The following is a 12460-nucleotide window of genomic DNA, read 5'->3' as shown; positions in this document are numbered from 1 at the left end:
CATTTATCACTCCAGTGTTAATCTGCAAAATTGTATTATTCGCCTACCTCCTCATGCCTTTTGCACACATTGTATATAGACTGCCCATTTTTTTTTCTACTGTGTTATTGACTTGCTAATTGTTTACTCCATGTGTAACTCTGTGTTGTCTGTTCACACTGCTATGCTTTATCTTGGCCAGGTCGCAGTTGCAAATGAGAACTTGTTCTCAACTAGCCTACCTGGTTAAATAAAGGTGAAATAAAAAAAATTATTGACTGTATGTTTGTTTAACTCCATGTGTCGTTGTACGTGTCGAACTGCTTTGCTTTATCTTGGCCAGGTCGCAATTGTAAATGAGAACTTGATCTCAACTTGCCTACCTGGTTAAATAAAGGTGAAAAAAAAAATATCATATTGTCAATCTGATCTACTACCTTGAAATACATTCATATAATGTGAGTGTACCCTTTAAGGTTGAATGGATGGTTCCTCCCGAGTCCCTAGTTTCATCACTTGAATTCTGTTCTGTGAGATTCCTTCACCTGTTGCTGAATAAGACCTCCCTAACCTCATTTTCTTACCGCAGCAAATCTGTCATGTTACTTATAGTAAAGAAACAACAGCCCACAACGAGTCCATGAATCTGATTTGTTGGATGGAGAAAAGACAAACTCATCCTCCTCAGCAAAGAACTTTTTATTTACCGTTGAAAGGAACTTGGTAGAATATTACAGCAGAACTCACGAGGGAAACAGCTGCCATTTCATGTAACACAATACAGGAATTAGGTTGTAGTTAAAACTCGTGTATATATAATATTTTTTTATATCAGTAGAAAAAAAACTATTGCTCCCAGATGTTGTTTGTATGACACATTCTCTCCTGCTATGCTGAAGGGTAAAGTAACACCAATAGGAGAAGGTTTACACACACACAAAGGGAAATGTGATGGTTGTTGTTGTTCAGGATGATGTCATTTCCTGAATAAGGTTACAAATGCCATTACTTTTTGTATGTATGTTGACCAGAATTAAACTTTTGATCGTTGTCAAAAAATGTTTTATAAATACCAACATACAGCAAACAGAAAAATGCAAAATAAAAGAGCAGGCATGCTAAAAACAATGCTATACTTAGAGGACCAAACACTGAAATAAGAAGCCTGGATGGTATTCAGTCACATCTTATTGTCAACTGAAAGAGTACCAACTTGAGAGAAAATTGAGAACTGATGGATGAGAGAAGGGGGGAGGAGCTTGATGGATATTCTTTCTGTCCGATGGACTGGATGTGAGAGGACAGATTTGAGACAGACTACTTGAATGGGACTGGATCTAAGTGTATTGTGTACTAATTTTTTTTTTTAAAGTATGTGTTTGTTAATGTCATCACTTCCATATCGTTTTCTATGCTCTTCCATTTTTCATTCAGGGAATACAATAAAATGTTAGAAATCTCCCCGGATGATTGCATCCAAGTGTTAGTGTTTTAAATAGCTTATACCAGTTTAGTTTAGGCAGCAATACTCAATACATTTTACATATAGGCATCATCTAATAGACATTTCTATATATTTATTTTGAAAAATAAGACAGGAATTAAGCCTAACCTTGGACTAAAAATTAATTTCAATGGAAATTTTGCATTGAGCCTAGTTTTCAGTCCAGGACTAAGTTTAGTCTGTGTCTGGGAAACCACCCCTAAAAACAATGACCAGTGCCAGTCATCCTAGCTTAAGCCATCTTCATTCGGAGTCACCAAGATCTAACAGGTTGCTGGATTTGACATTCAAGACTCGCTCCCATCCTTGTGGTTGACCATACAGGGCAGACACAGGTCATTATCCTAGTGAAATGTCCATAGATAGATCATGTTCATCCCTACAGGCACACAGGCCAAAAGACAGAACATCATAGAACCATTATAACTATGGGAGCTGAGCGGCATTAGAGTCTAAATCAGGGTGAGGGAATCCCCTGCTTTTCAATTCATGACACACTGCATGCAGCCACTTGTGGTCACGATGACTCCCCAACCAACCAATGGGTGTGTTTCCTTTTTCTTCTTCTTCTTCTGTTACTAGGGCCTGTGTGTCTGATGCTGGTCTAGTGGTTGTCTTGCTTAGCCTGGTCCCAGGAGTTGGTAAGACTGAACAAACAGATCTGAGACCAGGCTATTTTCTCTCCCTGTTCTGTCTATGCCCAATTCTGTGTCCTACTTAGAACAGTGATTCAGATTATTCCAAAACAATACAGTTGTTCTCTGACTGTACAAGCCACGTTAAAGACAGAGCACACAGCAGTGCATTAGATAAGCTGAGCTTCACATCTCTTTGCTCAGAAACACATTTTAACTTTTTTTTGTTACTATATACAGCACATAGTTCTGGTCCAAGTAAGTTGTTTAGAGTTAAAAATAGATATTCTACCGGTAAAACATTGAAACTGGATTTGCTGGGCTAGCAACATGAGTGGGGTTACTTTTTACATGGACAATCTTTTATTTTTTTTTATCAATAGAAAATCTCATATGATCCAACTAGTAATAGCTAGCACAAATGACCTGGTACCACCAGGGCCGATTTAAACCCCTGATGATAAATGAGTTCACTGAGGTGTGCAATTGTTTTTGATTGATTTACTAACAATTTGTTTATGATGACTGTGATGTTTTAATGTTATGTATTTGTTATTGTATCTTTTCATCTTGTAGTTTAAATCTATTATTTTATGTCCTCAGGGCACCATTGAAAATGAGACTCTGGTCGCAAATTGGGCTCCTCTGATGAAATAAAACTTAATTAAAAAAACATGAACCTAACCTTTAACGCATTTATCTTATATAGACAGTATTTCCAGGTCAAATATACTTTTTGTACTCCACTTTTTTTTTCTCATTTGGGTTCGATCCATACGTCATGCACAAAATAGGTCTTCTTCTATTCAAGCTTTGCGTCACGTTGTCAGACAGCTTGATCAGATTGCACAGCCGGCTTGATCAATCGTCGTCCACCTCGTCTCCCTCCGACTCTTCTCCTCCTGCAACTCCTCCTCCTGGTCTCCTTTCAAACATTTTATCCTTCGGTCTCTCCTGTATCTCTTTCATCTCTTCTGCATAACGGGAGAATGCGCCTCCAAACTTGCCCCACGCTTTGAACGGGATAGTGATCGAGTTTCTATAGCTGGGTTTGACTTCGCTCACCCTCATGAAAACTCCGTATTTGTTGGACCCGACGTCGAAGAAGAACCGTTTGGAGTCCACCATGATAGAGGTGCCCTCCGGAAGCTCGCTATAGCCCCCTGCTCCTCCGCCACCGGCGAGTTCCTCGTCATCTCCTCCGTAGTCGTCTATATGTTTGGCTAGGGCGTCACGGAACTCTATTAACCCTTGGGCCGGGAGGGCGATGGTTTGTCCGGACTGCATTCCACCAGGGACTCCGCCACTTCCTACTCCGAACCCGGGGCCTCGGTTGAGGGTCTGCCTGATGCGGAGGAACCTCCCCCGCTGGTTCTCTTTCAGATCGAGGTAGTATTTTCGGTTTTCTCGAACCAGGAACTCACTCTTCAAGGCCCGCCTAGGCCCACTGTCATCCCCACCGGATGACTGAGCGATCTGCTCGGGGCTGCTAGGCCCAAGTTGGGCGTAGTGCTCTATAAAATCCCCCAGGTAGTCACGGAACTCGGCGGCAACTGACATGGAAAGGGTCAGACGACTTTTCGAGCCCCCGGCGCCGACCTCGGCGATTTTGATGAATCTGCCCTTCGCATTCTGCTTTACATCCAGGTAGAAGCGTTTGTTCTGGATGTCCAGTCGCTTTGAGGCCAGCTCCTGGGTCTCCTGGTCCCGCTGGTAGTGCTGAAACCCGCCGCTTCCACCCCCTACGCCACCACTGCTGCCACCGCGCTCACTCCCACTGTCCCCGTCGGCCATCTTCGCCACCAGCAGCCAGATTCTCTCCTTCCTAGGTTCTGCTCCCCGCCCCCCGCGCGCTTAACCAATTCGCAGAGTAACATACCGTTGAATACTGCGTTCTGATAGGCCAATCGCCTGCCAATTACAACAGCAGACCACAAACTGTTGATTTTCTACTGGTAGATTCCTCTTGTCAGTCAATAAACGGTCCCCTCCTAATTCGACGAAATCAACGATTTCCCCCGATTATTTATCGGTTTACTTTTCTAATGCATTGCAATACAAAACCTCGTCGTCTTAAAATTACATGAAACGAATAGGCAAACTAGCAAAATACTGCTGAGTATTTTGAATTCATTGTGCACTAGCTAATTAGTTACCCATTGATTTTGTACACCAATTGTGAGAAATTAATATTTTAGGACATCCAGTCAGTTTGCAACTGCATACAATGCATGCATTATCAATGACAAGTGCTTTGAGTATTTCTGAATATGCAATATCGCGATGTGCGCATGCACGTAATATATTATTTCAGCATTTTAATAGTCAATCACGTGAATAATATTGATCATCAATACAAATACATTTTGAGTAGCAATGTCTAGCTCAGCAGTCCAGTCTACTTGGTCTCGTGCGCAAAGGACATGCCGAAGTTGCGGTGGGGGATGGGTAAAATGTGTACAAGCAGCGCTGTGGTTGGGCAGGAAAAATATTCAAAGAAACAACACGAATTCCCATTGGTCAATGTTCGCTCGCGAGGAGTCCCGGAGCTTTTACGAGCCTGAAGGGCTTTATTGTTTCTCTCCGTCTTCAACCGAAATTGTTTCCGAGCTCCTCAGTTCCTCAACCAAATAACAAAACGCTGAAATGGTAACGTTATGTGGCTAGTATTTGTAGTGATCCTTTTAATAACGACTGCTTGGTATATAATTTGTTGTAATTGCATTACCGGCTACTGCTGCTTCAAATTACCTAAAAATAAATGCCAGCGTTAGCCAGCTTGGCATAAGCTAACAAGTTTGCATTACCAACCGATACCTACTTAAGAGATTTTTAGGTTACTTTTTTTTTAACATACTTGTGAAACTTTTAGGTTTTATTTGTTTAGTAATTGCTGGTATTAATTCATATTAGAAATATTTTACTTGAGCTATTTTTGCGTTCGTTTTATTTGGTTGAACGGCTATGAGGCTACCAACGTTAGCTAATTTAGCTAGTTGGATACCATAACGTTAGCGAGCTGACCATTTGTTTTCAAGTACGGTCGGGTTGTCCCGCGGCTGCTGCTCTCTACCAAATCAAATGTTAATATTGCCATCTGTCGAAGTTGTCTCGCTGCTTATTCTTCCCTTTTAGCATTAGTTAATTTCAGGAAGTGGAAAATTCATTGGGTTTATCAATCAAAAATGGACTACTTTATTACAATAGTGTGAATGTTGGAAATGTGTCTTAGCCACGCAACCCCTAGTTACCCGGGATTCTCCTCGTCGTGGACTTGAGCAACTGTGCTGAAGCATGTTTTCAGTGCCTTTTCATAGTCACGTTTTGATTCCAGCTGCTGGTTAGTAACTGGCGGGAAACTGTATGCCCTCAAGAACAGGGTGATTCAGCTGGAATGCCAGCTAACAATCCTCATAAAAGGCTATTTTAATATGGACCTGTTAATCAATATGTAGTGTTGTCTTTATTTTGAGTGACATCCATTGGTGAGTTATGACCCAAAATTGTCAAACCCAAACACGTTTCTGTACAATAATAAAATCAAACTTTTTTTACGGAGCACATTTCCTATCGGGGATGCATTTCAAAATTAATTCACAATTAAAATAAAAGGTGAGAGAAACATTAAGTTTCCCATTTGATATTCAATTAGTAAAACAATAAAATAAGTACCCGAGACTGGCAAATTGTGTATGAGAGCACTTGCGTTTTAGTGTTACTGCTAGCAAGTGTTGGTTTGTGACCAGCGAGGTATTTCACGAGTTTTAGCAGGTGTTATTTAAAGACATTTTGGGAAAGCGTGCTCGCATGCAAATGACATGATTTCTGTCTTACTCGAGTCCCATTTTTTTCTTTCTCTTTTTATAATATTCTGTGTTTTGCCCCCTATATCCCAGGCTGGCGGTAAGGCAGGAAAAGACAGTGGTAAGGCCAAGGCGAAAGCTGTGTCACGCTCCCAGAGAGCTGGACTGCAGGTAAGATTGAATACCTCTACAGAGATCCTGATGCAGTGCACCTAGCATGCCATTCGTTATTTTCAAAGAAAGAGCAGCAAAGCATTCTGTGTGTTTCCAGCATTTACAGTGAAGTTTCAATGTTCATGTGTACTCCAATTGCTAGAAGCCATTCATCCCCTCCCCATTGTCGCCTAACCGCACATCTGTTTTGTTCCTGCCAGTTTCCAGTGGGGCGTATCCACAGGCACTTAAAGACCCGCACTACCAGCCACGGACGTGTCGGAGCCACAGCGGCTGTATATAGTGCTGCCATCCTTGAGTATCTCACCGCTGAGGTGAGACCGAGACCATTATATCCTCTTGGGTTACTTATTCTGAATTGCTGTCATTTAAACAATATCATTAGTCTATTTGTGATGGGTTGGAAAGAGCTGTGTAAGAGTATTTAAAATATATATATAAAATGTAAAATGATTCTATTTCTTTATATATATATATAAAATCATTTTACATTTTGAGGGTTTGGAACTGAGGTTCTGTCTGCAAAAAGACAATAAAAACAGTTTGCTCTAATATAATAATAATATATGCCATTTAGCAGACGCTTTTATCCAAAGCGACTTACAGTCATGTGTGCATACATTCTACGTATGGGTGGTCCCGGGGATTGAACCCACTACCCTGGCGTTACAAGCGCCATGCTCTACCAACTGAGCTACAGAAGGACCACTCTAAAGTTCCGAACTGTCATTGGTTTGAATGGTATCAGGGATGAAACATTAAAAAAAAGATCTTGTTTACTTTTGAATTTAGCAACATGACTTGGTACACATGCATACATGCAGTGCCTTTGGAAAGTATTCAGACCATTGACTTTTCCCCCATAGTTTGTTAAATTTTTTGCCTTGTATTAAAATTGTCCCCTGCCTCAGACTTAAACCTTTAAAAAAAAGTATTTGCAAGTGTATATTTAAAAAAAAAAACTGACATTTACGTAAGTATTCAGACCCTTTCTTTACTCAGTACTTTGAAGCAGCAATTACAGCATCGAGTCTAATTAGGTATGATGCTACAAGCTTGGCACACCAGTATTTGGGGAATTTGTCATTTTACTCTGCAGATCTCCAGCTCTGTCAGGTTGGATGGGGAGCATCGCTGCACAGCTATTTTCAGGTCTCTAGAGATGTTCGATCAGGTTCAAGATTGGGCTCTGGCTGGGCCACTCAAGGACATTCAGCGACCTGCGTTGACTTGGCTGTATGCTTAGGGTTGATCTCCTGTTGGAAGGTGAACATTAACCCTAGTCGTAGGTCCTGAGCGCTCTGGAGCAGGTTCTCATCAAGAATCTCTACTTTGCTCCGTTCATCTTTCCCTCAACCCTGACTAGTCTCCCAGTCCCTGCTGCTGTGTAACATCCCCACTGCATGATGCTGTCACCACCACGCTTCACTGTAGGGATGGTGCTAGGTGTCCTCCAGATGTGACGCTTGGCATTCAGGCCAAAGAGTTCAATCTTAGTTTCATCAGTCTTGTTTCTCATGGTCTAAGAGTCTTTAGGTGCCTTTTGGCAAACTTCAAGCGGGCTGTCGTGACTTTTAATTGGGGCTCCTGAGTGGCGCAGCAGTCTAAGGCACTGCATCTCGGTGGTAGACGCGTCACCAAAGACTCTGGTTCAATTCCAGGCTGTTTTACAACAGGCTGTGATCGGGAGTCCCATAGCGTGGCGCACAGTTTGCCCAGCGTCGGGCCGGGGTAGGCCGTCATTGTAAATAAGATTTTGTTCTTAACCGACTTACCTAGTTAAATAAAAATACTGGGTGAGTTCAGTCTGGCCACTCTACCATAAAGGCCTGATTGGTGGAGTGCTGCAGAGGAGGTTGTCCTGGAAGTTTCTCCCATCTGCAGAGGAACTCTAGAGCTCTCAGTGACCATTGGGTTCTTGGTCACCTCCCTGGCCCTTCTCCCCCGATTGTTCAGTTTGGCCATATGGCCAGCTCTAGAGACCCTCAGTAGTTCCAAACTTTTTCCATTAAAAAAAAATTGATGCCACTGTGGGTACCTTCAATGCTTCACATTTTTGGTACCCTTCCTCAGGTCTGTGCTTAGACACAATCTTGTCTCGTAGCTCTACGGACAATTCCTTTGACCTCGTGGCTTGGTTTTTGCTCTGACGTGCACTGTCAACTGTGGGCCCTTTTTATATAGATAGGTCTGCACCTTTTCCAAAACTTTTCCAATTAATTTACTAGGTGGACTCCAATGAAGTTGTAGAAACATCTCAAGGATGGTCAATGGAGGCAGGATGCACCTGAGCTCAATTTTGAGTTTCATAGCAAAGGGTCTGAATACTTGTGTAAATAAGGTATTTCTGTTTATTTTTAATACATTTGCTGAAATTCCCAAACCTGTTCGCTTTGTCATAATGGGGTGTTTGTAGATTGCTGAATATTTGTTTTTAATCCATTTTAGAATAAGGCTGTAACAATGTGTTAAGTCAAGGGGTCTGAATAGTTTCTGACGGCGTGTGTGTAATATATACACCTATTCATTCAAGGTTTTTAAAACTTTTTTTGCTATTTCCTACATTGTAGAATAATAATGAAGACAAACATGGAATCATTTAGTAAATGACCCCCCCCACACACACACACTCTTGGCATTCGCTCAACCATCTTTGTGAGGAGTGCTTTTCTGACCGTTTTGGAGTTCCCACATGCTGAGCACTTGTTGGCTGCTTTTTCTTCCCTCTGTGGTCCAACTCATCCCAAACATCTGAATTGGGTTGAGGTCGGGTGATTATGGGGGCCAGGTCATCAAGATACAGCACTACGTCACTCTCCTTGGTCAAATAGCCCTTACACCACCACCTCCATGCTTCACGGTGGAAACCACATAATTTGTGAGTCTATTAACCGACTCTGCTTCTCACAAAGATACACCCCATAATGACATTCGGACTCATTAGACCAAAGGACAGATTACCACTGGTCTAATGTCCATTGCTTGTGTTTCTTGGCATAAGCAAGTCTCTTCTTCTCATCAGTGTTCTTTAGTAGTGGTTTCTTTGTAGCATTTTGGCCATGAAGGCCTGATTCACACTGTCTTTGAACAGTTAACGTTGAGATGTCTATTACTTGAACTCTGAAGCATTTATTTGTGTTGCTGGTAATTCTAATGAACTTATCCTCTACAGCAGAGGTAACTCTGGGTCTTCTATTCCTGTGGCGGTCCGCACGAGAGCCAATTTCATCATAGTGCTTGATGGTTTTTGTGGTTGCACTTGAGTAAAATTTCAAAGTTCTTAAATTTCCACATTGACCTTCATGTCTTTTAATGATGGGCTGTCATTTCACTTTAGTTATGAGATTTTTCTCTGGCCATAATAGGGCTATTTGGTTTAAAAAAAAAACATCTCTTCTGTATACCCCCGTACCTTGTCACAACACAACTGATTGGCTCAAATGCATTCATTTGTGAAATTTCTTTCCCTCTTAACTTTAAACAAGGCACACCTGTCCATTGAAATGCATTCCAGGTGACTACCCCATGAAGCTGGTCGAGTCAATGCTAAGTGTGTGCAAAGCTGTCACCGGGGCAAAGGGTGGCTACTTTGAATAGTATAACATGTATTTAGTTACACTTTTCTTCTTCGGTTACTACGTGATTCCGTATGTTATTTCACAGGTCTGATGTAAAACATAGTAAATAAAGAATCCCTTGAATGAGTAGGTATCTGAACTTTTGACTGCTACAGTGTGGGCACCCCTTCAAATTTGTGGATTTCTCTATTTCAGCCACACTTGTGGCTGACGGTGTATAAAATCAAGCACACCGCCATGCAATCTCCATAGACAAACATCGGCAGTGGAATGGCCTTTACTGAAGAGCTCAGTGACTTTCAATGTGTCACGGTCATAGGGTGGTCTGGGGCTTTTTCTTCTGGTTCGGGCTTGGCCTCTTAGTTCCAGTGAAGGGAAATCTGAACACCACAGCATACAATTACATTCTAGAAAATTCTGTGCTTCCAACTTTGGCAACAGTTTGGGGAAGGCCTTTTCCTGTTCCAGTATTACAATGCCCCTGTGTACAAAGCGAGGTCTGTGCTGAAATGGTTTGAGATCGGTGTGGAAGAACTTGACTGGCCTGCACAGAGCCCTGACCTCAACCCCATCTAAGACATTTTGGAGGAATTGGAACACCGACTGCCAGCCAGGCCTAATCGCCTAACATCGGTGCCTGACCTCACTAATGCTCTTGTGTCTGAATGGAAGCAAGTCCCAGCAGCAATATTCATTGTCTCGTGGAAAGCCTTTCTGGAAGAGTGGAGGCTGTTATAGCAACAAAGGGGGGACCAACTCCATATTGATGCCCATGATTTTGGAATGAGGTGTTCGATGAGCAGTTGTCCTGCAGTGTATTTGGAGTACTATGTAGGTAGAGAACATTGAACAAAACAACTCTGTCAATAATACAATTTTGACAAATGCAGATTATAGCCCCGAGCTCTAGATTTTCAGTTGATCACAAATACATGTTTTTTGTTTCGATGGAGTTCTATACAGTATCGTATCCTGATTGGCTGACTTGTTTCCAGGTACTAGAGTTGGCGGGTAATGCCTCTAAAGATCTGAAGGTGAAGCGTATCACTCCCCGCCACTTGCAGCTCGCTATCCGTGGAGACGAGGAGTTGGACTCCCTCATCAAGGCCACCATAGCTGGAGGCGGTGGGTTCAGAAACTACACTGTTATTAAATAACTTGCATGCACGGGCCCTGACACAACTCACCCATATTTGCCTGTATTTTAATTTGTACTTGAATCAACACTACTGATGTACATTTATGAACAACATCTCCATTATCTTTAACATACTCTCACTTGTATTCCTATCTAACCACTGTGTGCTTCTGTTTCCAGGTGTGATCCCCCACATCCACAAGTCCCTGATCGGGAAGAAGGGCCAGCAGAAGACTGCATAGAGTAGACAGACGCCATCTTGTTGATCGGAACTGTGGAGGCGTGTGTTCGGACTGGACTCTGTTCGACGACGTGTGTTTGGACTAACCTGACCAACAGGACTTCACATTGATCATTTTTATATTACTATTGGCTAACGATGAGTGATTGGTAGTTTTTTTTCTTCTTCTCGTTAGTGTAATATTTCCCATAATTAGAGAAGGATAAAATATGTATGTTATTTTTGGACAGGGGAAATCATACTTTTCCCCCGATTTTCACAGTTGACTTGTTTGATTGGCAGGGCTTCAAATGTTTTGTACTGAAAAATGGAACTGTTAAAACCCATTTTTTTTATAAAAACAAAGCTGTCGTTTGTGGTTATTAACAAATTTTCATCGTTACTTTCCGTCTGTCTACCATATTGGTTTGTAAGAGAAAATATTTGTCATGCACAGTGCCTTCGAAGTATTCAACCCCATGACTTACTCCACAATTTCTTTTTTAAATCAGCCTGATTTCAGAATGGTTAGACTATTTCTCAACCATCTCTGTGCAAATACCTCGGTGACATAATGAAAGCATGTTATTAGTTTTAGTAACATTGAAAATGAAAGATCTCATTTACTGAGATCAATACTTTGTTGAAGCCAAGCGCCTTTGGTTGTAGAAGCCAATACAACTTTCAGTCAGGTATGTGTCCAATTTGCAAATCTGGATTTATTTTTGTATTTTTTTCAAAGCTCTTAAATTATACTGACCAGAAATATAAACAACATGTAAAGTGTTGGTCCCATGTTTCATGAGCTATAATAAAAAAATCCTAGAAATGTCAAATTTTTCACACCGCTTATTCTCACATTTTTGCGTGCAAATTTGTTTACATCTCAGGTGAGCGTTTCTCTTTCGCCAAAATAATCTGGTCACGTGACAGGTGTGGCATATCTAGAAGCTGGTTAAACAACATGATCATTACACAGGTGCATCTTGTGCTGGGAACAAAAGGCCACTTTAAAGTGTGCCATTTTGTCGCAATGCCACAGATCTCAAGTTTTGAGGGAGAGTGCAATTGGCGTTCTGACTGCAGTAATGTCCACCAGAGCTGTCGGCAGAGAATTGAATTGTATTTTTTCTACTATAAGCTGCCTCTGTCGTTTTAGAGAATTTTTCGCTACGTCCAACCGGCCGCAGACCGCGTGACCACAACAGCCCAGGTTATCCACATGCGGGATCGTTTGAGTATTTCTGTAAAGTCCTTCATTCTGATTGGCTGAGCCTGGCTGCCAAGTGGGTAGACCTATGCCATCCCAGGTCCCTGCACCCCTGCCCAGTCCGGAAAGCCATAGATTAAGGACTAATGCATTTTCTTTTCAATTGATCGTTTTCCTTATTTGAATTGTAATTCAGTAAAAATCTTTGAAATTTGTTGC

The 12460-nt window shown here is 41.8% G+C and overlaps 2 protein-coding genes across 3 annotated transcripts; one reads left to right on the top strand and one right to left on the bottom strand.

The window, feature by feature from the left end:
* Window positions 1–662: 662 nt before the first annotated feature.
* On the bottom strand, window positions 663–3949 carry LOC118358573 (transcriptional activator protein Pur-beta). The gene has a single exon (XM_035736532.2). It carries the CDS (start codon window positions 3910–3912, stop codon window positions 2980–2982), a length of 933 nt encoding a protein of 310 aa, XP_035592425.1. The 5' UTR covers window positions 3913–3949; the 3' UTR covers window positions 663–2979.
* Window positions 3950–4534: 585 nt separating this feature from the next.
* LOC118358572 (histone H2A.V) lies at window positions 4535–11867 on the top strand. 2 transcript variants are annotated; one of them, XM_035736531.1, is made up of 5 exons: window positions 4535–4767; window positions 6015–6092; window positions 6296–6409; window positions 10669–10798; window positions 10992–11867. In XM_035736531.1, the coding sequence occupies exons 1-5, from the start codon at window positions 4765–4767 to the stop codon at window positions 11051–11053; spliced, it is 387 nt and encodes a 128-aa protein (XP_035592424.1). In that variant the 5' UTR covers window positions 4535–4764; the 3' UTR covers window positions 11054–11867. The 2 variants fall into 2 exon arrangements, with proteins under 2 accessions (XP_035592424.1, XP_035592423.1); XM_035736530.1 differs by lacking the exons at window positions 4535–4767; window positions 6015–6092 and having other exon boundaries at window positions 6197–6409.
* The last annotated feature ends 593 nt before the right edge of the window (window positions 11868–12460 follow it).

This window comes from Oncorhynchus keta, chromosome 25, assembly GCF_023373465.1.
Source record: "Oncorhynchus keta strain PuntledgeMale-10-30-2019 chromosome 25, Oket_V2, whole genome shotgun sequence".
Lineage (NCBI taxonomy): Eukaryota > Metazoa > Chordata > Actinopteri > Salmoniformes > Salmonidae > Oncorhynchus > Oncorhynchus keta.
The sequence above is the reverse complement of the archived record's forward strand: the minus strand, read 5'-3'. Positions and strand labels throughout refer to the sequence as shown.

What these genes read in the sequence shown, in the direction of transcription:
- LOC118358573 (XM_035736532.2), bottom strand. Translation starts at nt 3,912, where the DNA reads ATGGCCGACGGGGACAGTGGGAGTGAGCGCGGTGGCAGCAGTGGTGGC.
- LOC118358572 (XM_035736530.1), top strand. Translation starts at nt 6,212, where the DNA reads ATGTTCATGTGTACTCCAATTGCTAGAAGCCATTCATCCCCTCCCCAT. An exon ending in TTGAGTATCTCACCGCTGAG is followed by an intron (nt 6,410 to 10,668) that starts GTGAGACCGAGA and finishes ACTTGTTTCCAG; the next exon opens with GTACTAGAGTTGGCGGGTAA. An exon ending in GGCCACCATAGCTGGAGGCG is followed by an intron (nt 10,799 to 10,991) that starts GTGGGTTCAGAA and finishes TTCTGTTTCCAG; the next exon opens with GTGTGATCCCCCACATCCAC.